Source organism: Schistocerca serialis, chromosome 2, assembly GCF_023864345.2.
Source record: "Schistocerca serialis cubense isolate TAMUIC-IGC-003099 chromosome 2, iqSchSeri2.2, whole genome shotgun sequence".
Lineage (NCBI taxonomy): Eukaryota > Metazoa > Arthropoda > Insecta > Orthoptera > Acrididae > Schistocerca > Schistocerca serialis.
The window spans coordinates 97,572,816-97,598,033 of NC_064639.1; the positions used below are offsets into that span (position 1 = coordinate 97,572,816).

At 42.2% G+C, this 25,218-nt stretch overlaps 1 protein-coding gene across 9 annotated transcripts in view; it reads left to right on the forward strand.

Moving 5' to 3' along the window:
* LOC126456778 (zinc finger protein OZF-like) overlaps positions 1-25,218 on the forward strand; it is a 181,276-nt gene that overhangs the window by 100,769 nt on the left and 55,289 nt on the right. For 8 of the 9 annotated variants that reach the window (XM_050092557.1, XM_050092556.1, XM_050092554.1 and 5 more), the window contains one exon: positions 18,572-23,713. The exons of the other annotated variant lie outside the window; for it this stretch is intronic. In XM_050092557.1, coding sequence (XP_049948514.1) covers positions 18,572-19,698 — 1,127 coding nt within the window. In that variant the 3' untranslated portion in view covers positions 19,699-23,713. Of the gene's footprint in view, positions 1-18,571; positions 23,714-25,218 lie in introns of those variants that run through there. 9 annotated transcript variants of the gene reach the window in all.

Sequence of the window (25,218 nt, forward strand, 5' to 3'; positions counted from 1 at the left end):
CATGGACAGTGTGCTCACTGATACTATATGCACTGTGTGTGTATCTGCCTAGCAGTTGTTCCTTACCAGGTGACACTGTGGTTTGGATGGGTTTATGTCAATAGTAGGTTGGTGGTCATAATGTTCTGACTGATCAATGTAGTATAATTTTGGACAGTACACCAGATATTTCTGGTGCTGAGCAGATGACAGTGATAGTGTGTTTCATTGATGTAAATTCTACTGATGTTGACACTGTGATACAAATAGTAGTGAACATTATCTTGGCTTTGTACCTGTAAGAGATACATCTGTTTCGAGGCTTGCAGGTGGAGTCTTAAAACAGTTAGAGGAAATGAAAATACCCTTGGAGGACATGAGGGGCCAAAGCTCTGAGAATGGTTCTAATATGAAAGGCAAAAACACAGGAATGCAAAAGCGGATTTTAAATATAAATCCAAAGGCATTTTGTGTTCCATGCAGTAGTAATTCCTTAAATCTAGCTGTGAATAGTGCTGCAAAGGCATCAGAAAATTCAGTTTCATTCTTTTGTTTGGTGAGCAAAGTCTTTGACTTATTTTCTACATCTATGCGACACATGGGCATTTTTGAATGGTCATATATCTGCCCTGACATTGAAGCCATTGAGTACAACTAGTTGGGAAAGTGGGAAAGTAGGATTGGTAGGATTGACGCAGTCAACCCCCCCCCCCCCCCCCCCCCTTCAGTACAACATAGCAGAGTTCTGTGATCCACCCATTGAACTAAAGTGAAGACGAAAATATGGGCAGAATGGTTGCATGTGAGGCTGATAGTTTGGCAAACCTTATAAGTGATTTTACGTTCCTTTGTTCAGTGGGGATGTGGTAAGATATGTTACTCCATATTAATATCAAAGATAAATCAAAAGCTATTGACTTACTCAACAAGAATATTTGATAAACTGCAGGGAGGACCTCAGATTCCAAAGTTACATACTGCACTCTAAGGAATTGGCAACTCAAATCGATATGAAAAACCCAACAGTAGATGGTACAACGCAGATACGAAAGAGACAAAATAAGAAACAGTTCCAGTATCAGGGAGAAGATAAGAAAGCGAAGACCCATAAGGGCATTATAAAATAGATTTTTACTTTAAACTACTGCATGTTATAATATGTGCTCTCAGTGAGAGATTTCAACAGCTTAAAAGTATCAGAGAGCTTTTTAACTTTATTAAATGACATTAGTAAAATTAAAGACATATCACCTGATATTCTAAGTGATAAGTGTTTCAAACTGTGCGGCAGTCTTAATCATGGACAAGCTAAGGACATCAAGTTCTCAACTTGCAAGATAAACTAAAATTGGTCTCAAGGTTGGTAAAGCCTGGCAGCACACCTATTGAAGTTCTGGAACTTGTACAAGTGTGTGACATTGCCTCCAATGTTAGGTATAACGTTATGCATTTTGCTAACACAACTGGTGACAGTGGCAAGTGGGGAAAGAAGTTTTTCAAAGCTTGAACTAATTGAAACCTGAGGTCAACAATGGGCCAGGAATGATTGTGTGGGCTGACAATAGTGCTGACTGAACAAGAGCTAGCTGAATGGATTTCAACAAATTTATACTGGACTTTGCTGATGTCAAAACAAGAAAAATATCAGTGTGTAAGGTAAGTGTGTAAACATATGTTTATCATTAATTTTAGTTCTGATTTATTTACATATTATGTATTTAGCGCTTTTGCAATCATCTACTTAATAAAGAATTATTGTAGGATAGGCCTACATAGTTTCGCGTAATGGCCAAATAAGTTGCAAAATGTCACTCGCCTGTGCAAACCTGTTGTTAGAAATCCTGTTTCACATACAATAGTTGTATGCAAGCTGTCGGTGTTTAGTGCTGCAGTGAACAGGTGTGAATTTGTTTCTTACTCTTTGTGATGTGCTATAATGAAAACCTGTCTCTCCCATTCAACATTTACACCACAGCAAATAATCAGTACAAAGTGCAAATGGTTCACATTGAAAGTACTGTGAGAACTCTTATTTGCCTCTACTCCCACTTGTTACTATCCATTTGGTGCTCAAAGTGCTTCCCTCTCTGCACCACACGCTCCCCTCTTCTCAGCGAAGAAGAAAAATTGAACAGTTTTTAGTTATATACTCTGAAAGTGACATAACTTAATATTTTAATATTGGAGTTACAACTCAAAATGTATAACACAGTGAACATTTCATTTCCGTTTCGCCAACTCGTACCCCATACTTGGCTCTCATCTTACAAGATGTGAATACATCAAAAAGATGTACGAGTAAGTTTGATATGTAAAACTAAGATGTCATGGATGAATGACAATGTGAAAGACATTGACTATGTTCGAAAATGCAACAAAGGAGGAAGGGTGAAATTTTTACATCGCGTGGCTCTTCACCTGCCTGCCCCTCTACCCCTGCCTGCCCCTCTACCCCTGCCTGCCCCTCTACCCCTGCCTGCCCCTCTACCCCTGCCTGCCCCTCTACCCCTGCCTGCCCCTCTACCCCTGCCTGCCCCTCTACCCCTGCCTGCCCCTCTACCCCTGCCTGCCCCACTACCCCTGCCTGCCCCTCTTCCCCTGCCTGCCCCTCTTCCCCTGCCTGCCCCTCTTCCCCTGCCTGCCCCTCTTCCCCTGCCTGCCCCCTCTTCCCCTGCCCTGCCCTTCCCTGCCTGCCCCCCTCTTCCCCTGCCCTGCCCTGCCCTGCCTGCCCCCCTCTTCCCCTGCCCTGCCCTGCCCTGCCTGCCCCCTCTTCCCCTGCCCTGCCCCCCTCTTCCCCTGCCCTGCCCTGCCCCCCTCTTCCCCTGCCCTGCCCTGCCCCCCTCTTCCCCTGCCCTGCCCTGCCCTGCCTGCCCCCCTCTTCCACTGCCCTGCCCTGCCCTGCCTGCCCCCCTCTTCCACTGCCCTGCCCTGCCCTGCCTGCCCCCCTCTTCCCCTGCCCTGCCCTGCCCTGCCCCCCTCTTCCCCTGCCCTGCCCTGCCCTGCCCCCCTCTTCCCCTGCCCTGCCCTGCCCTGCCCTGCCCTGCCCTGCCCTGCCTGCCCCCCTCTTCCCCTCTCCTCCCCTGCCCTGCCCTGCCCTGCCCTGCCCTGCCTGCCCCCCTCTTCCCCTGCCCTGCCCTGCCCTGCCCTGCCCTGCCTGCCCCCCTCTTCCCCTGCCCTGCCCTGCCCTGCCCTGCCTGCCCGCCCCCCTCTTCCCCTGCCCTGCCCTGCCCTGCCCTGCCTGCCCCCCTCTTCCCCTGCCCTGCCTGCCCCTCTCTTCCCCTGCCCTGCCCTGCCCTGCCCTGCCTGCCCCCCTCTTCCCCTCCCCTCCCCTGCCCTGCCCTGCCTGCCCCCCTCTTCCCCTGCCCTGCCCTGCCTGCCCCCCTCTTCCCCTGCCCTGCCCTGCCTGCCCCCCTCTTCCCCTGCCTGCCCCCCTCTTCCCCTGCCTGCCCCCCTCTTCCCCTGCCCTGCCCTGCCCTGCCCTGCCCTGCCTGCCCCCCTCTTCCTCTGCCCTGCGCTGCCTGCTCCCCTCTTCCCCTGCCCTGCCTGCCCCCCTCCCTCCTGCCCTGCCTGCCCCCCTCCCTCCCGCCCTGCCTGCCCCCCTCCCTCCTGCCCTGCCTCCCCAGCTCCCTGCTGCCCTGCCTCCCCCACTCCCTCTTGCCCTGCCTCCCCAACTCCCTGCTGCCCTGTCTCCCCCACTCCCTCTTGCCCTGCCTCCATGTGTGTGTCAGGCAATGAGCAGTGGCGAGGCCACGACATGCCCTGCTCCCTAGCAGCATTAGCATTAGGATGACCCTCTTTTTTACTTCAGCATCTCCATTGTTACATTGTTACCAGCCACATTTGTCAATTGAAAGGTATTTTTATTCTCTAGATTGCAAGATTGTCTGTAAAGACAACTAGGGGGGATGGTGAATCTTTCTGAGACCAATGAGATTTGATACATGTAACTGAGCATACGCCAAATCTACTGCCTTCCAGTACCCTATTGTTGTGCCCCATATTCATGTAGCGAGGGAGGCCCAAAGAGAGCATCTTTATAGGTCCATCAGACATGGCAGCATGGGTGTAGAATGGTAGTTGCTGGGCTGCTGCATTTCTCGTTGCCCTCCAAAAATCCTCCAAGGAGAAAAGAAGTACTCTCTGTCAGGTCAGCTCCTGCAGACTTCACAGTGAATGCTGTGATCGTCCACTACTTGAGGAGCTGCAGGAACCCTCCAGTCATCTCTCACTTGAACAACAACTAGTGTCAGCTTAGGTACAGACAGTTTAGTGCCGGGCACTCCATGGGAGCTGCCTCTTCTTGGGCAGTAGGTGGGGTTTCTTGGTGTGTAATCACTGGCTGGTCCCCTATCTCAATGTCGAACAGTGCCTGCAAGCTGTTGGCAGTTCCTATTTCTGGGGCACTGGGCATCCTTTCTGGATGGGCCATGTGATGAGATGGGGCTGTGGTCCAGGCAAGCCCCACAGTGCTAGTTTTGGGGACAATGTGTTTCTTACCACCAGTTGTCAAGCAGTGACTTCCCGCTATTCTTTGGTGTGTTTTTGACACTCGCAGACTGTGTCACGTTTTTACTTATTCTTGTCCAGGCAGAGCAGCTCTGGTGCCATATCTCAACTCTTCCAATATGTATGAATAGTGCCGTGGCACATCAAAAACCCTCTGTGTCACTCACATCTTTCAGCTCCATGTGCATGTCCATGTCCGCAGGCCATGGCAGTGTACATGGTGAGACAAATGGATGTACCAATGGAGCAGGCTCAGCCAGATGGGGATATGTCAAACACATTGCTTGATCTTGTTGCTCTGGTGGCTTCCACATCTCAGCTCACCCAGTGACAACCAAGTAACTAATTCTCCGACGCTGGACCTGCATCTTACATATTCCACAGGAGCAGATCCCATACAGAATGCTTGTGTTGCACTGCTTGCGCAAGTCCTATGAAATGTTGTTTGGCTAGGGCCTCCCATCGGTAGACCTATCGCCTGGTACAAGTCTTTTGAGTTGACACCACTTTGGCGACTTGCGTGTTGATGGGAATGATATTATGATGATGATGATAACGATAACACCCAGTCCCTGAATGGAGAAAATCTCCGACCCAGCCAGGAACCGAACACGGTCCCCTTTGCATGGCATTCCGTCACACTGACCACTCAACTATTGAGGCAGACACAGATCCTATAATGGTCAAGCATTCGCAGTATGAAACAGTGAACCATTCCCTGCTACCCCATTTGTGCAGCTAACCACTCCCAGAATTTTTCCTGTAAAGCATATTATCTGCTTTCTCGTCTGTGCATAAAGTATCATCCTACCTAGTGATTTTACTGACTGCTAAAATTTTGTTTTTGCAACCTCTGTGAGATCCTTCAGAAATTCTTACACCTGGTCTTGTCAATCTGAATGACCTTAAACTGGACACAGATTTCTCATTTTGACTTAATTAAGCACATTAATAATTTTGATGTCCTATTGAAATTTATGGTAGATAGTGATGAATTCTTCTCAGGTTATCAGCCACCACTCGGCTGATAACATGAGAAGAATTCATCAGTGGAGTATGCCGAGAAACACTGAAATCGCATATTATGGTAGATAATCTACAGTGATGTGACAAATAACTCAAAAACTATTATTCCAATTGCAGCCTGGCGCTAATGCTATGAATACAGTGTACTAGCCCCTCGGCTTTGCTCGCATACCTGGTTGACACATTTCTTGCAAACATCTATCTTCCCCTTCTCTGTCCACCCCTTCTTCCCACCATCTGTGTAAGTGATTTACAGTGGTTAATTATTCCAATCTCTAGTGGGCAGTAACATCATGTGACCTGGATTTGTGATGCCCCATTAAGACAATGTCAGTCCATTGGAATGTAGACTGCAGCACAAAAATTATGGACTAATGAAAGTAATATTAAAAATTGGAAGTGGACGTATGTAGGAACATTGTGCATAACAAGAAATGTAGTGCAACACAGTGCACACATTTGAAACTAATATTTATTTACAGCAAGACTTGCTTAAACACACTATTCTTTGTTACATCTCCAGGCACTGTGATGTATAAATTGTGAGCTCATCCTAGAGCAAGCGATCTACAACAGCTAGCAGGAGAAGCCTGGTAGCAACAAATTCACTCCACTGTATTGAACTGTCTGCCCTTGAGACTTATTTACTATAGTTGCAATTAGTACGGGAAATTGCAGATGGAATTAGAGGCCCCCTGGAATGACCTGTATTTGAAGGTTGTTCGCCCTTCCCTTTCCTTGTTAAGGTGGCAGCCTTGATCACATTGTCTGGCATGTTACTAACATACTGCTGTATTCCACTGTAAAGTAGGATCTTCAAATAAGTTCAGAAACTCTTTTGGAACTGCACAGCTTCATCTGCATCCAATGCAGTATCAAAAGATGTGTACTCATTCACATCACCCTCTCACATGCCTTGTAATGTACTGTTTACATTATTGACAGTGTCATTTCAGGTGCAAGAATCACTGTCTCTCACAACCATTGCATAGTGTTGAAGTTATTCCCAATATCCAGCTGGACACCATCTATGAACTCTGCAGTGGAAGGTACAACAATCCAAAGATGTGATTTCAAATGTACACTGCCAGCTGCATCAGTGGCTACTATTCTTTCTCTGATTGCTTGTAACTATTCTGAGAACACTTGTGCTGTGCCATCCTGCAGAGATGCTCTCATATTTTGATTCAACAACACTTCATGCACGTGACCCAACAGAAATAAATATCTCAAACATGGGTTAATTGTGTCAGCAGGTGTAGACTTTGTGATGAAATGCAGTGTTTGATGAAAGTCTGCACACAAGAGTGCCATGATGCCACCCATTGTGTTGTTGTTGTTACCTCTTACACCCCTAAAAGCTACGTCCAGCACCTTGATGAAATTGTTGTGTGCCATGATGTACTCATCCCACACAATTACATTACATGTCCTAACACCTGACCTCTGGCCTTGTTTTTGTTGCATGATGGATATTCTTGTTGTGCTATGTCAGGTGGTAACTTAAGCATGGAATGGGCAGTCCTTCCTTCCTCCCTCCATTAATGTTATCGCAGTGCTTGAAGTGGCGACAAAGAGAGAGGAAACCTCTCACCATACCCTGATTTCGGCCAGAATTAAATTTTCTATGAAGGTTTTTCTTGTGCCTCCAGGTGCATCAAGGAAAATTATGACACCCCATTGTTATGGTATGCAACCTGTGATAATATAATGTGCTTTCTTCTGGTCCTCATTCAGTTGCAAGTTGTCAACGTTGAAGTTCATTTTAGGTATGTACTCCGCCCACAATACAAGTTAAAGCAAATTTTGTTGCTCTTGCCGCAGGCGTTTGTCCTCAAGGAAAATCAACACTCTGTTGAAAACATCCAACCCAAACATAATGGCCACAATTGGATTTTGCCAGGTATGTCCTCACAGCTACAGTTGGAGTGTGGCAAGTACGACCTTACTCATTGCCTTCTTATATTTCTCCAAGTATGTTTGGATTACAGTGGCTGCTTCTCATTAATATTATATCAAAAAGGTTCATTATGTGCTGGGACAGGGAGACCAGTTGGATTTGGCGTCCTTCATTGGGTTACCCCAGTGCTTGGCTCTTTCAAGTAACCCCAACTTGTGACATGCCTCAATAAGTGTTGTGCACACATTGCCATTTACTGTTCGCAACTCCATGGAGGTATGTGGTCTGCGAACCACATAAAGAAAAAGTCTGAGGAAGTAGCATTTTGTGTTATTTGGGTGCAGTGTGAACATCCTAGCCAATGCATCTCTTCCAACAGCTTAATGTCTAGGCTCACATTGGCCTACTTTTCTCATGTCAAATCTTTCCCTGATGTGTGCCACTTGTATACTTAGGCACACCTAGATACAGCAAAGTTCTCACAAATGGATCCCCCTGACATAATTAAAAGAACGTTGGCTACAGTGGAGTCATTGTCTTTGTTGAAGTACACTGTTTGGTCATTTTCCAAATGCATGTTGAGATGTGTGATGGCAGGGTGCCATTTGTGAATTGGAAATCTGGTGATGTGCCAAATTGTGTCATTGCAGCTGGTGAACCTCCCCAACTGGTATTGCATTGTTTTGTCTGCATTTTGTTCATTGCAAATGTCAAACACTGCCCAGTCTCTCCCCTTGTTGACATATCTGCATATGTATTTAATTGACTTTAAGCTGGTACAGTACTCCACATTGATGTGTGCACACAGAATTTTCATTAATAGTGCTGTGTATGGCACAGTCCATTTGTTATTCAGGTTCCAGTTGTAAGTGGCCACCAGTAAGTGTTATTGTGAACCGTATATTTTCTGGTCATTGACATCTGTATGCTGGATATCCGTCATTTCCAGTTTGCATTTTGTTGACAATTGTTCACAGACAGTTCTTGATGCAGATGCTATTCCTCATACATGGGGATTGTGGACTGATATTGCTGGATGGATCATGGATCATATGCTTTGTTATCAATTCGAAAAGTTCGTGATCTTGTACAGTGTCCAGCAGCTCTGAGCATATGATGGCACTGATGTCCATATGCTGCAGTTTGTTTACTAAATGCAAGAAATTATGTGTGTGTGTTAGTCCTTGCATCTGCCACTCAGTTGTGTACATCCAACAATGGACCAGTCCAGATACACAACCGTTTTCTAATACACCAATTAGTTTCACCTGCCTGTACATGAATACTCTTGCAACTATGTTATGCAACTCACTGGGCACTTGATTGTTGGTGAGTATCCTCTTGATCTCTAGCATCTGCAGATTACATATGAAAGTGATGAATAAATCGTTTTTCCCATATTTCCTCGTGTGTGTCATCACATCTTGGGTGCATTTGCGCATTTGTCTAGGACTGCATGTGAACATCACCAGTAGTATCACTAATGCAATGAGATTTTCTATATTCCTGTTGTCTGCAACAACATCTCTGAGGTTCACATATTCCTCAACACACAAATTATTTGATTGACACGGATGTATGGAAATAGCTTGTTCTCAATTTTAGCATACATATCGACCATGTATTGATGAAACAGTTGCCGACAGTTTACTTAGGGGTTGTGCTCATTCTCTCAGACCATAAGTCAGTACATGGAAAACTCCATAGTAGATGCCATCTTATTGTGGATGCACCAGTTGGTGGTATCACCTGTCTTACATTTAAATGGTACCCATCCTTACCAAGAGGGGAACAGCATGAGGTATTCTAGGCTGTCGTACAAATGAAATGTGCACCAATTCATTGTACCACCAGTGAAGTATGATGTCATGGTGGTCAGAACTGTCTGTTTGTGATAACTGCCACCACTTCACGTTCATGTGGCACACTGAAGCACCATTCATATTCACCTGGTGACCATTGATCTTCCCTTATGATGAATTTTGTAATCATCCATCAGCATATGTTCTGAACAGGTTGATGCAACTGTTGTGTTGACAGCACTTTTTGTAACATCAACACAATTTTACGCCTTGTTCCTGGAATGTAAGCACACATAGTGTCCATTTCCATTTCTTCACTGCCCATGAAGTATTGTTGAAGGAATTTTGGGTGGATGGTCACACGATGGCATCGAGGAACTGAATTTGTGGTAACTCTGCCCCTGCACCATAAATTTTGTAGGAAATGTGGCCTGCTCAGAAACTGCCTTCAATTGATAAGCAGGTATGTGCACTGCATTATCGTGTAACTGTGTCTTGCATCGCTTGCAGTCACATCTCATGCTGTTATACTGCCTCTGATGTGCTGGATTCAGCTGAGCATTGTTTCATGTTTTGTAACTGGGTGTCATACCATTGGACCATCTTTGAGGCTATGCTTGTGGAAGCTGTGTTGCTCAGTGTTCCAGTCATGTGTTCTTTTCCTGGGTAATTCCCTGTCTGCTCTTATGCTTACATTCTTGGCACAGGGGCCACAATACTGATTGCTGTATGTTTCCTTTTTAAAGTTTTGCTGGTCGCACTAGTATAACGCTTCAGAAGGAAGCATGTGGCATTACCTTGTGAGTAGGTCCACAGGTGTGGTGGCATGGTGAGATGCTAGATAGGAGTTGTGGCCATGCCTCCCATACATACCTGATGTGACATTGTCCACATCTCTGTGAAGTTACCATATGCAGCTGTGGGGTGCAGTCATGTAAGTGCAGAACTTCAATTGTGGATCCAGAAAGAGGGAGCGGGAAGGGGGGGGGGGGGGGGGAGACGTGTGCAGCACGTTAGTCAAGCATCTTCTGACAGTTCACTGGAGCAATTTCAACCAAATTTGGCATGCATACTGCTTGCCCACAAGAGTCACTGCTGTGGGGATTAGATCCCATAGGATGGAAGATATGGGCAATCTACAGTACAGGGGCTGGAACACACTGTTTTCCTCATGTCTCCAATCCTATGGTATCTATGAGGTTACGACTCTTGTGGGGCAGGCAGTACGCATATCAAATTTGGTTGAAATTGATCCAGTGGTTTGGGGAGAGATGCTGAACATACATACATACATACATCCTGTTACATCTTTAAACACATCTGGTGTTCGTTGTTTCGGTCTACAGTAGATCTCAGTTTCAAACAGATAGCAGTAGACTGATGATAACTCGTGAACTATAACTCACAAAAGCACAAAACGGCAGCTCCGTGGCCGTTTATAAATCCTGAAAACTCTTCTGTAATCAAAATAGTAGGTGCTCATAGAATGCACTTTCAATAATAAAAACATTTTAACAACAGTGGATCACAACTCACAAGTAACTGCTCACTGCTCATCTGTGGCAGTTGGACAGTTTATACTGATCATCAAACAGATCTTGTATGCTAACACTGTGTAAGTTTGAAACTTTTGCTTCATTAGTTATCACATTGTATTTATTCTGTACCTCAGTCATTTGGAATCACTTATCCTGGGAAAAAAAGTGGCAAAGACATTAGAAATGCTGGGATTTAATGGTTCATTGTTGATAAGATTGAATGCTTCTTGCAGCTAATCACACAAACAGCTAGTTACCAGAATCATACAGATACAAACTGTACAGTGTTTAAAGAAGTTGAGTAAAGGACAGTACAGTAGTCACATCTGTAAGTTCATGCTATTCATAAGTAAATGATTCTCCAAGCTGGGCATTTAACTTGTTTAATTGAACGCAAAACAACAATGGAAATTCCTGGAAGGGAAAACACATAAAATAAGGAAAATGCAGTCACTGACCTATAGTGGACTGATGCATCACACACAAATACACAAATAATGGTATTCACAGTAGCTTTTGAGCTCTTGCTCTTTCTCTGGTAAAAGTACACACATTCATACACCCACAACACACACTCCCACTGTTGTGCTGAGGCAGATTAGTGGTTATCTGTCATTGAGAACATTGACCTCAGCAGATGGAGGTTGGGGGGGGGGGGGGGCGGGGTTTGACAGGAAAGGATGCAAGAATGCAAGAGGTTGGGGGGGGCTAGCCGTATGACTCAGCAGGTGCACAGCAAGACAAATGCAGTTCAGAGGGCAGAGATAAAGACAGTGATTGGGAGGTGTGTGAGAGAGGAGAGGACAGGAGGGCAGAGGGAAGGATGGTGGAGAGGGAGAATGGGACAGGAGAGAGAAAGGGAGAGTGGTGAAAAAGGGAGAGGGTCAGAGAGAGAGGTGGGGAGGAAGAGTTGTGGGAGAAGACAGTACAGCTCCTAGATGGGGAAGGAATGGTGTGGACAGAAGAGAGAAGAGAAAAAAATAAGCTGAGGCGTGGGAAAGCAAAGGATTAAGCCAGGGGAGTCCTGAGTGTGCTGCCATAAGCTGGTGCCAGCATACTAGGTGGCATAGAGGTTGTGAGAAGATTGATAAAGGCCAAAGACAATTGCAAGATACACACAGGAAACATGCCACCAACACCCCCTCGGCCGCATGTATTTAGTTGCCGCCATGCTCCGTGTTCCAGTCTGTTATCCAGCGAGCCATCGAGTCAGAGTCGCAGTCACAGCCTCTAGCTCTGAATCAGACAGCACATAGTGATCAGAATAATGTACACTGAGAGTGCCAGATATGCTGGAGAAAGAATTCCCACTTGTTTATTTCATAGAAACTTGTGCTGGAAGGGAGTATCCAAATGACCTGTGTAGTGAAGCGACTGTGGTGATGTGGTGCACAGCATGTTCAGTAACTGGATGGTAAGGTTTGTCATTTGCCACAGTTTTAAGGTGGCCATTCATATGTGTAGGCAGTTAATTATTTTTCATGCCCACATGGATTGCTATACAGTAATTGCAGCACAGCTGATATATAACATGGCTGCTTTCACAGATGGCCCAATTTTTTTATTGAGTAGGAGATGCCTGTGGCTAGATTGGGATAGGAGGGGGTGGTTGGGCAGATGGGACAGGTCTTTTACCTGGTTCGACTACAGGGAAATGATCCATCGAGCAGGATTGGAATAGGAATATATAAGGATATGCTGTTGGTTGGGTGAGCGGTGGATCACTTTGGGTGATGTTGGAAGGATTTTGGTTAGACTATCCCTCATCTCAGGTTCTCTCAGAGTAGTATTAGAGATAGTCGAAGCCCTGATGCAGAATGTTGTTGAGCTTATCAAGGCCAGGGTGATACAGAATGATCAGAGAAGTGCTGGTCAGTGGCTAGTTAACAGTAACATGTCTCCTGGTGTCAGTGGAAGAAAGAGAGAGACTGCTGTAGGGGGAGGAGGTGGGGAGGGGGGGGGGGGGGCATGAGCTGCATAGGATATTGTCTGTCAGAGTAAAGGTTCTTGCGAGATTATTGGTATATTTAGATAACTCTTGCGTTCCACTGTTAGTGCAGTGTCCATGGATGGTGAGGCTATAAGGAGGAGACTTTTTGACTTGGAGTGCGTGACAGCTGTCAAGATGGAGGTACTGTTGGTTGTTCCTGTGCTTGGTATGAACACGCGTTGAAAGAGCCATCTGAGAGGTGGTGGTCAACACACAGTACCAATGAATTGTTTATAGACATGGCCTTTAAATGTGAAGTAACTGTGGGTCAGGATGTGGTTGGCTAGAAGGCTTAGGAAAGACGTGGTGGGTATGATATCAGGAAGAAGTTTGGAAAGGTGGTGTTCCATAGCTGCAAGGCCGTGGTCATGGGGGATGTTGGATGCATAAGGATAGCACACCCACAGTGACCAATAAGGAGTGTGGTGGTAATGGCACAGGAAATGTGAAAAGGCAGTAGAGGAAGAGAGTGGTGTCTTTAATGTGGAGTGGAGGGTCACAGAAAATAGTTTGGAGCTGTTGGTCAACAAAGGCAGAGGTTCATTCTGTGGGAGCATTGTACCCAGCCATAATGGAACAATCAGTGGGGAACACCTATGGGATTGGGTTTGTGGAATTTGGGGAATAGGGAAAAGGTGGGAGTGTGGGTGTTGCTGGTATGAGCAGTTAGATGGATTCAGATGTCTCGTTTGAAGTAGAGCTAAGGCCTTGAGGAACAGGTGGATCTCCTGTTGGACTTCTGGGATGGGATCATGGTCGTAAGGGTTGCATACAGAGGTATTGGAAACTTGGTGGAGACCTTGAGGCACATTGACACTATAATTTGTGATGACTGGGAGGAGACTGTCTGCAGGAAGGATGATAAGGTCTGGATTGGTTTTCAGGCTATGGATAGCATTGTGTTCCATAGGAGTGATGTTGAACCCAGTGGGAAAGGATTTAGGAAGGGAAGGGGAGTCCAGGTTAGAAGTGAGGAATTTTTGAAAGACAACCAGGGGATGACTGGGTGGCAGGGGAGAAGAATCATGGTTCAAGGGAGATCGGAAATGTTTTAAACGAAGTTCTGTGTAAGGTTTTTATTGCCTGTTTTTAGGGTTGTGCAGTGAAGAAGTGTTTCCCCTGTAGAGAATGAGTACAGGAAAGAAGGTCCTTTAAAAGTCCAGCAGGGCTGAAGTTGTGTTTCGGGCTAAAGGTTAACTCTTTAGAAAATACTGAGACTTCTGTAGGGGTCAGAGTTTTGTCAGAAAGGTTGGCAACAATGTTCCAAGATGCCTATTCAAAAAGTATTTGGGAATATGGAAGGTGGAGTAAGTTAGCAAGGCAAGGCCCAGAGAGCTATGAGCGGTTGAGAGCGAGAGATTATATCAGAATGGTAATCTCTTCTTTGTCTACATAATCCCATGCTGTCATAAGACAAGTGTATCTGTGACAGCTTCCTCAGATGGCGCTGGGAATTTTGTTCCAACTGCTGAAGGGAAGTGTTTCTGTTGCAGTGATAGCATGAAAGAAGTTGTGATCGCAGGATAAAAGGATTTTGTGAAGGGAGTAGAGGTTGTCAAGTATGCTCTGAGCTTGGACTGTATGATTATGAATGTACAGATTAGTGAGGGTGAGGTACTAATGAACTGGAAAAGGTTAAGGCTCTTGCAGTAGGATGGGTGACAGCCTGAGATGTATCCATCAGGCTGGATACATTTCCCAGACAAGATGTCAGAAAGAGGATGTGTGCTTGGAGTTTTGCTAGAGCAAAGGTGAGTTTTCTGAATTGGCAAATGTCTAATAGCCAGGGACTCATGATTGAGTGGTCAGAGGACAAAAGAAGTGACTGAAAAAAATAGGTAAAAAATATTGATAGTAAGAAGGTGCAAATTTATGGTTGTAGTGTTATAAATAGTGGGTCTGTTTAGAGAGATATGTTAGAGGGAAGATTAGAAAATGGAAGTAGTAGACACACTCATAAATATGTATGTTTGTTATCAACTTTACACATGCAACAGTAGATAAACATGTGTGACAGTACAATGCAATCATAAATAAATACACATGATGACCTAAAACTCAAGTTAGTCAGCATGAGTTGGCAGTGGAGAAGAGGTTAGAAACTCCATTGGGATTAAATATTTGAAGAGGCTGTCACTGTGAGAGCAAGGAGTTGCAGTACAGAACTTATTACTATGGTGGCAGTTGTAACAGCAGATGTTCAAATTGTCCAATGCAGGATGACAAGTTGTTTTTTTGAAGGCAGGACTGTAGAGGAGAAGAAAATGTAGACATATTAAGGGATAAATATTGGATGAATGAGTTATATATAAGAAAATTGTTTGATAGCGCAGGAAATGTATTCGGAGTTACAAATAGGGGCAGCCTCCAACTGTAGAATGAGATGACAACATTGAAAATTTTTTCTGGACTTGGACTCAAACCTAAAATTCGCACTTGTTGTGGATGGACACCTTAACTGTTTTGGCTATCTGTTGACACTTCACAGCTAGACCAAAACTTCATTGTCTGTGTGTCATTAACCTACACTTGCACACTTAGTGTAGCACCCTTACTGGGGAGACGTTTAAGTGGAAGTCGCTAGCCTGGTATCAGTGGATAAATACAGTATTGCTATGCTTGTGAAAGTGATGGAGAAGAGGGCACCCCCACCATCCTGGGTGCCTGGAAGACAGGACTGTCAATGACATGAAGGCCATTTTGATGTCGGCCTCCACAACGAAGGGTGTCAGCTTGGGGAGTAATGAACTGGTGAAGAGAGGAGCTGGAGGTGGGGACCTGACTACAATCCCTGCTGCTGGCATTCAGGCTTAGTGCAGAGGGAGGGGCTGGCACTGGCTATGAGAAGCAATTCCAGAGAACAGGAGACTGGTGGTGCTGATCTGATGGTATCAGATGAACAGGTGGCGCCATTTGAACAGGAGATGCCAGGCGAAAAGCCAGTGTCAGGGCCCCAGCTCACAGAGTTGGCCCATTGCCCACCCTGGAATGTAAAGGGTTCTAGTGGTGCACCAGGAGCTGATGCTCAGTGCAAGCCATGAAGAAATGGTTGTTGTGCTGGCTGTGTATGATGGTGTGATCCAGTGGTGGCACCGCCCAAAAACCATGCTCCAGAGCAGATGTGCCAGGCACAGACTTTGACGAAACTGGCACTACTGGAGGCAACCACCTGGCAGCAAGAGTTGAGCAGCATCCACTGTTGACGATCATGCAGGAGCTTTGCGGGATTCTTAGCCCTAATTGATGTCATTCTGTAGGAGCTTAGTAAAACAAAAGAACCTCTTCAAAGGGAAAATATGCTACGTACTTGTATATTTGTGTCTTACAATTCCAGACAAGGTGTTCTGCCTCTCTGTTCAGCTGCAGATGGAAAGTAGGTGCCATGATATGGCAAATGGCATTGTGGGTACAAAAGTCCTGAAAGATTGAGCCAAAAACTGAAGACTTTGTTCAAAACAAAAATGCAAGACCAGCCTTCGATGGATGATATCTTCAACAGTACTTTGATAGTTCTGCCTGTGCTCATAGGCAGACAGTGAATGACATAAGGAAAATGAAACAAGGGACTAAATCCTTTATTGGCTGCCGGATAACCAAGTTCACTCACCACACAAAAATGCAATTTAAGAAATTAGTAGAAGCTGATGAACATTTCAGTCATACACACATTGACCTCATTGGGCCTATGCATCCTTCTAATGGCATGACTTACTGCTTGACTGGTATCAGTCACTTCACATCTTGGATGGGAGTCACACCACACGAAGACATTACAGCTGAAAAAATACCAAAGGCTTTCTATCTGCAATGGATGGCAAGATTTGGCATTCCATCACAGGTAATCACTGACCAAGGAAAACAGTTTAGATCACAGTTGTTTAATAGTTTGGAAATGCATGTGAAATGAAAATTCAACAAACTATGCCATATCATCTTCATTGCAGTACCAAGGTTGAATGACTAAATAGAACCTTGAAATCTGCAATCACGGCCCATAACACTTCTAATTGGACAGAAACTATACCTACTGTTCTACTGGGGTTCCACTCTGCTGTACGAGACACATCGAGCCATAAAGTTGCACAGATGGTATGTGGAAAGACTATAAGACTTCGTGGTGATTTTTTTGAACACCCAACTATGAAGACTGACCCTGATTCGTTTGCATCTGATTTGCAAACGCAAATGTTATGTATGAAATCTAGTTGTTCCAAGAGACGTGCAGACATTTTCTCATGTCTTCTTGAGATGTAACAGGGTTAGGAAACCATTAGAACATACATATGATGGTCCTTTCCTTGTCATAGCAAGGCAAGAAAAATATTTCTCTATCGAGAGGACATGCGAAAACATACATGTATCAGTGGACAGACTTAAACCAGTCTCTCTCTTACAGGGGAAAAAGGGAATTAGAAAAGGATCTTCAAAAATTTTCCAAGGACATCCAATCACATTATTCCCCAGAGAAATCACCACCTAATGTCAGAGGATCAATTGTTTGAGCAGGTTGTCTCTGTGGATAAATAATGAACTATCACATCAGACACTGTAAAAAGTTTCTTGTAATTATGATGTAAAATTTTTTTGTCATTCTAATGTACTTTATATTTGTTTTGGTTTAATGTTGTGTTGACCTTTTGTAGGAAATTGTTTTCAGAACTGTGTATTAATTCATATCTACATTACTGGTGGGGGAGTAGTGTAGAGATCACAGTGATTATGGGAGAAATTTTTGAACAGCTATTCATTGTAGCAACAGGAAAAATAATTGAGGGTTCACTGTTATTCACATGCTGTTTCAAGATACCCTGAATTTTTTTTATTTTTATAAATGCTTTGTGTTATTTGTTTTGGAAAAAATTAAGTGATATTGTGTAATTAGCATTGTTTGTTGGAAGCTGTTAAATAAAAATTGTTAAGCAACATTTTTGAGCTCCAGTAAATATATCATGCTACATCAATTATAATACAAGACTATTGCATTTCAGATACTAACACAAAAGAAATAAGTGATACAAAAGGAAGTTAAATAAATTATTTCATCTAAAAGCTGTATAATTAGAAAGTGCCAAAAGTACAGGAACTACTTTATTAGGAGAAGTTTCGATGTGTTTTTGGATTCCCAAAGTTTGGCATGAATTTTCAAGAAAATGACATATTCTAGTTGAAATAATTAACAGTCTGATGGTTTATTTAAGTAACAGTAAAAATTTTGTGGTTGTAGAAATGTAGGGGCTACAAAATTGAAACACTGGCATCTTTAGTTCAGGTGTTTCTGGAACACGAAAATTTTGAATTCAAACAAGTATTGAACTATTAAATTTTTAGAAAAATTAAAATGTTTGCCTGAAAGTAGAGAATGAGGGCTTTCAACTAAACTAAGTCAATCTGAAAACAAACATTTTATAACAGAGTGGAATGTTGACAAGCACTTGTTTTACAGGTATGGTAAATTATGAATACATCTTTACAGAAATTCTTTCCAAATGAACTATTTACATTATCATCATCAGCAAAACTGCAAATTCAAGTGTGCATAAAAAAATTAGTGAAATATGGCATATAATTTTGCGTAATCATAGTATTCCCATTATTCATGAGAAAGGATCATAAAAGAAAAATATTACTGGGATCAGGAGTGCTATAAGAACAAATTAGATAATCCCAGCCTGCTTTGTTCATGTCTCCTTCGTTGCTTACACACACTGTTTGCATAATCGTATAAATGTATTATGTATAGGCTGCACAGATTCTTGTCTCAAATTATATGTGAAGCACTGTATTACTAGGACAGTGAACCTATGTTGTAATAATAATCTTTGTCTTACAGGTAATGCAGCACCACAACGTTCCGCCGTGAAGCAACTAGATGCTCCACACTCAGTTATGTGTAACGCAAGTGTACCCTCTTCCTTGAGACCCATAGAAACAAACAGTGAAGACAGTCTTGCTCACGAACTAAAATGTTCTGAGCCTATTCGGAGAGATCCTCTCTCAAAATCAAGTCAGACAAGCAATGACTCCAACACTGCACTAGAACCCCAATGCTTGGGTCCATTTGAAGAGTCATCATGTGTCAAGTGTCCTAAGTGCTCAGTGGTATTGACTGGGTATTTTCAAATTCTCAGTCATCGTTGTGTTTGCATATACCTTTGCAGTGAGACAGTGAAAAAAAAAATTAAATGCTTCTTTTGTGTGAAGGAGTATAGTACTGTGAGATCTTTGAAAAAGCATATTAAAACATATGTTCAAAAGACATACGTAAAGTGTAGCATTTGTGGTCTACGCCTTACCAGTGAATCTTCTTTCAGAACACATGCACTGACACATACAAATCAGTGGCCATATCGCTGTGACATCTGCGGTCAGGGTTCTGTATCAGAGTATCAGTTGGAGAATCATAAAGCCACTCACGCAAAGGAGAAGTCTTGGATGTGTGATGTCTGTGGAGCCATGTTTCACAATCATGCAAGACTAAGGAGTCACAAAATGGTTCACTCAGAAAGGAAACATGAATGTGACTTGTGTTACGCAAAGTTCAGAGAACGTTATCAACTCAATGAACATAAGAGGAAGGTACACTCTGCAGTGAAAATTAAGTTTCAGTGTGAACACTGCAGTTCAGCTTTTACATCTAAACACCAATTGAAGTACCATATAGAAATGAAACATGATGATAATGTAGGTGGAGAAAGCTTCATTTGCTCTGTGTGTAATAAAGAATTCAAACATAGATTTGCTTTCAATAGGCACATGTATAAGCATAAATATCAGAATGAAAATGTAATTTACACATGTGATATGTGTAAGCGGAATTTTGCACAAAAATCCTCTCTGACTAGGCACATTTTAGAACACAATGGGAAACAATTCAGTTGTACTCACTGTGGAATGTTATTTACACAACGAAGTAGTGTAAAAAGGCATATGTTAAAATCGCATTTCAGTGACAGATGACGCTTATGTTTATGTGGGAGAGACAAAAGGAAAACAGGATTTTGTGACCTCTGTGACTGATAGGAAAATCTTGTGAACTGTTGGACTTATCATATTGCTCTCCAAAATTATTAAATACTTGATGTTTTGATCTCTCGTGTGGGATCTTCTTCAGGGTTGACAGACAAATGGACATGTCAAAAGAAAGTGTATGTTCACACACAAAAGACTGTTTCTTCTCACTTTTTCAGAGTAGTGCAGTTTTTGGATAAAAAAGTTTTGAAGCTGCTAATGGTAAATACTGATAACTGATAAGGAAATAGGAAGGAGGATACATTATTATAATATCATTGTTTTCTTGCCACTGAGGTGGCTTCCTGATAACATTTACTTGCTTGATGGCAGGTAGCCATGAAGCCAAAATTTCTTAATGCGTGATTTTAAAAATCCTTTACAAAAATGGTGGGTCGCATCTGAACTTGCAGTATTCAGGTTCTGGAAACAGTTGTTCTGATCTGACAGACAAGGTCATAGGGAAAAATTAAGAAATGTATTATACCATAGGTTAGAAAGCGTAAATTTCTGATGCCCCAAATATCTGTTTTTCCCAGAATATATGGTCTCCCATAGGTAGACAAAGAGGGATGTTCAGGGTTAACTTTCCAGTGTACTTTTTAGTTTGTCGTTTATCACAGAAACTGAAACATCTGGTTGGGAAAATGAACACTTTCTTGAGGGATTCCGAACATTCATTATAAATGTTGTGAAGGATTTCAAAAATTTGTTGTAAGGAGTACACACAGTGAAGATATCCAGAAATGACATTCTGGTGAGTTTCAATGTGCCTTTTTTAAAGACATCCCAGTAATAGATGCTATGTAGTTTGTCGGAGGCAAAATTGCTATAAATATATGTGAACTGGTCAAAATCTGCACGTGGTTAAGTTGTTTTGAATATAAACAATAAATATTTGAGCATCCTGATGATAATGCTGTGTGGTCACTTTTGTTGTCAGTAGAAGCTGACATTTTTGGGAGCATTCCCAGGAACTGGCATTAACTAATGCAGAACTAAAACTATGCTGGTTCCACAATGTCAGTGTTTCCGAGCTTGGGGTAATTACACCTTGAGAGGTAAAATAGAATTTTAGGGATAAAAACAGAAAGGGTTCAGTATTCACTACCTAATTAGACTCGTAAGTTTTAGATAAGCACTAATTCTAACATTTTTAAATTTGATTGTTAACACATGATAGACATGGCAGAGGTTACAGCGGATGTATTTATGACACTGTTTGAAATTTACACACTGTCAGTGATGACAGTTAGCTGCAGCTCACCACTTCCTTAGAGCAGCATATCCATTGCTGGCTCCACCGAGATACCAGCTTGCTCATCGTTCTTCTTTTGTTAGTCAGTCATTTTCTTGCCAAATGCTAGTAAATCATCGGACACGTGAAGTGAATGCACAATTGTTGCCTCCGATTTCACTACACAGATTGTTAGATGAGAAACAAAGGAAGGTGAGCGGAAGTTTTCCTATTCCAGAGCCAACTAGTAGCTGAGAAATTGTTAATTTACAGCATTGCATTGGTAGGTGTTTGTACTCATGGAACACCTTCCATGTTGTGCGTTTGCTCTGGATTGCACACATTGGTGAAAAGAGTTGCTCCAAATGCAACCTTCAGCCACTGCATTATACATTGCTATGCTCTGGCAGTGAAAGCACTTCCTCCTAATTTGTTGAATGTACTCACTTAGGCAGCAAAGATTGTAAACTGCATCTGAGGTACTGCAACAAACACAAAGAATTGTGGAAAGAGGTAGGAAATGAATTTGATGTTCACTTCTTCCTCACAGAAGTGTGATGGCTATCACATGGCAAGATGTTGCATAGAGTGCTCAAGCTTTGACAAGAAATAGTTTTTTTTTTCCTAGAAATGGTAAAGGTGGAAAAGGAGATAGACATAACATACCAAAATAACAGATAATATATTTATTTCCAAAGTGGCATATCTTTGAGATATCATTGTAGAAATAAATATATATATAACCTCAGATTTCCTTGAAATATGGTGACTATTTTGACAGCACAAGATGACACTGCCAGTTTTCCTCACAGCTTTGAGCTTTAGCAATTCACAGTTGAAGTTCAATATTTTGCTTCTCCAAGAACTGATAGAGATGTACAATGCGAATAGAGAAAAACGGTTATTGACACATGGAATAAGTCAGCACTTATCATCAGTAAAAAATTCTATCAGCATCAACTTTCCTGAAATGGAGAATAAACAAGACTGGGATTTAAGACTGTTTTCCATTAATGAAGGAATATTTTCAGAAAGTAAAGTTCAAGCCAAAGCAGAATTTTTTAGTGAAGACAACGCACTGAAAATAGATTTATCTTAAACAGAACTAGCAACATTTTGGTGAAAGATTAGTGATGAGTATTCTTTATTATAAGAAAAAGCCTGATTCCGTTTGCCACACCTTACAGAGTTGAAAGCAGATTTGCAAATGGGGTGGCAATGAAAACAAAAGTGAGGAACCAATTGAATTTGGAAGATGATTTACAATGTGCATTGGCCGACACCAAACTGAATCTGAAGAAGATTGTGAAAAATAAATATTAGCAAAAATGTTACTGACATTCATTATTTCTTGGCTTAATATAATGCCTAGAAAAATATTTCATTTGTTGAACTTTAATGAAATATGCATTTCCGTGTAGTTTTAAAAATAGGGATGTTCAAAAAATCTAAACTTCCCTGAGGTACTGAACTCATGAGGGCATTGATCTCTATATGATCTCGTTCAAGGGTAAAGGTCCAAGAAAAATTTGGAACCAGTGCAGTATGTGATGACATATTTGTTGTATGATCACGCAAAGAAGAGCTATATAAATTACACAGTTTCCTAAATAACATTCCCCTTGGAGATAGTGAGGCTGACCTCCTGCTCCGAGATGTGTTGATCTATAGAAGACTGATCAAAGCAAGATTTCTTCAGGAAAAAATTGTTGGTTAATGGATACAATGATTTTTACATTAATAGAGCCTTCAGACGAAGTCAATAATAATAATGCAAACAAGGTGAATGAGGAACCTAACTCAAATTCTGTTACCATTTATCACTAGAGTAATCAACTATGTAGGAAAAATCGTTCGGAAGAATGGCATAAGGATCACGTTTTTTCAGTCAACACAAAATTAGACTTTTTTTCTATCTAGAATGGATGTGATTGAGATTGATTGACTCTACACTGCAGAAATTGAAGTGATATGTGGTTGTGACAAAGAATATACTGGCAAGACTGGGAACACAATAAAGTAATATGTTAAAGAGCATGAATGCCACACACATTTACGACAAAGGGTATAATCTGCAGCACTGGAGCACCAAGGTGAACATGACAAAGTTATAGATTTTAATAACATGAGAGTTCTAGCTAAAAAAAGTAATACTTGTAAAAGGAAACTCTGTGTGGCAGTTGAAACGTAGAAGAATGAGCTAATGACTGATAGAGATGATGATGGCTACAGGCTTGTGGACTTCATGGCTACCTGCCACAAAAGGAAGTAAAAATGTAGCCATAGCATGCGAGGAACGTAAATGACTATCAGGAAACACACTCAGTAATTTGATAAAGTTCCCACACTTCTTTTAGCATGTACCCAATGACAATGGTCCACCAATAGCAGTGTAAGATTTTTGCACAAATACTCCATTTCTCTGAAAAAACTTGGGAAAACAGCATTTTCATAAGAAAATACGCCATTGTTTTTCAACAGTGGTGAGCCACCAGAGGACACCTAAAATGAGTGAATGAACTGTCCTGTAAAAGATTGTTGCCGAGGGATTGAAGCAGCAAGTATTTTAGTGAAGAGTAATTTAATGCAGCCTAAAAGCCTGAAAACTTTTATCTGTAAATGGAAAGCAATGATGGACAAAATGCATATGTGAATTTCTGTGTGGCTATTTTATAAGAAATTATTGACCATTATATTGTAAGTTATCTATACTTCTTTTTTATAACTTTTTTTCCACTTGAATTTTAAACCAACAGAAGACAACTACCTTGTTATTTTCTTTCTTGCTCACAGGTGTCATAAAATGTAATAATATTTCAGTCATAAGACAGTTTGAACAATGAAAATGGATGGCTTTTGCTGAGATGACAACCCTCCTTCCTTACCCCATGTCTTGACAGGATTGGCATGTTAATCAGGATTCAGCATTTTTGGTGGTAGAGGATGGTAGGATGTCTTTCCTGTTGCCACCTAGTCCCCCTCCGCAACCATGATGGAATTTATGTATCCCATCTGTCAGCATTTAGTGTTATTTCATGTGAAAGTCTGTAAACTTTTTTGAACTGTTTGCAAGTCGTGAAACTGAGGTAGGGCATGGGTACCAGCCTGGCATGCAACAAGTCAGGTTGGGAAACCACCTAAAAATCACATCCACGCTGCCCGGCACATTGTCCATCATCGTTAATCCATTGGGTAAATTTGATCTGAGGTGTTAAGATATCATCTAGCAATGTAAAATTGAAACTCGACCTCTTACTCAAACATGAATGACACACGAGACAGACATGTCGATGCAACTGACCATCACACTGCTGCCAACAGAAAGTCTGGCTTAACTTTTACTTCTCAAACTAAAAGGTTCATCATGCAGTTTGAATTCATAATAATCAACCTTATACACTGTACTGATCTGACTTTCAACTGATTTGATGACTCCACTGCAGTCTGTGTTATTGTATCAAAACCACTGAAACTTGGCCATTAATTAATTAAGCATGTAAGTACTAGAAATCCTCATGGGGAAGTGATTTGATGTGATCAGAGACACAAAACATCATCAGAATTAACTCCCTGTTACTCACACTATCACTAAGTTTATTGTGTTGTGGAGTATCTCTCCCTGCCATTCTTGTAATGTCAGTCAGTGTTCTTGAAGAATTATAGGAGTACCTTTACTAGGTATTTGTTAGACGCAATCTCATCTGGAATTACTGACCCAAATAATTTTTGTCATACGGCCTCCAGTACTTCACAGTGGAAGGTTAAAATTGGTGTGGTTTCATCCACCTTGCTACATAGTGGCCAGGGATTCTCAGCTAGTTTACCCTGCTGATTTCTTCTAGCCTCATGGAGAAATTCCTGGCATTCCGTGACAATCTTTGATCTCATTCCAGGGGCTAATAAAGATTTCAGCTAGCAGTCTGAATAAATGTAAATGTTATGATCCTTGTAGCACCTCTGCGCACACTCTAATAACAAATAACTACACCAGGAACACTGTCGCTTGACTTTCCTCACTAGTATAGGCTGTACCCTGCATACCCTTCATCTGTTTTCGACTGGTCAGTAAACCAGACTATGTTACCTGAACGCTATTGTGGTTCATTTTTCCACTGATACCTACTTACAGTTATTATGTTGAAATGTGTATTGAAGCAGCTGGAATCTATTGTGTATTCAGCCGGCATTTCCTCAAATTATTTGCATTCTATGACCAGAAGGAAGACGTCCCA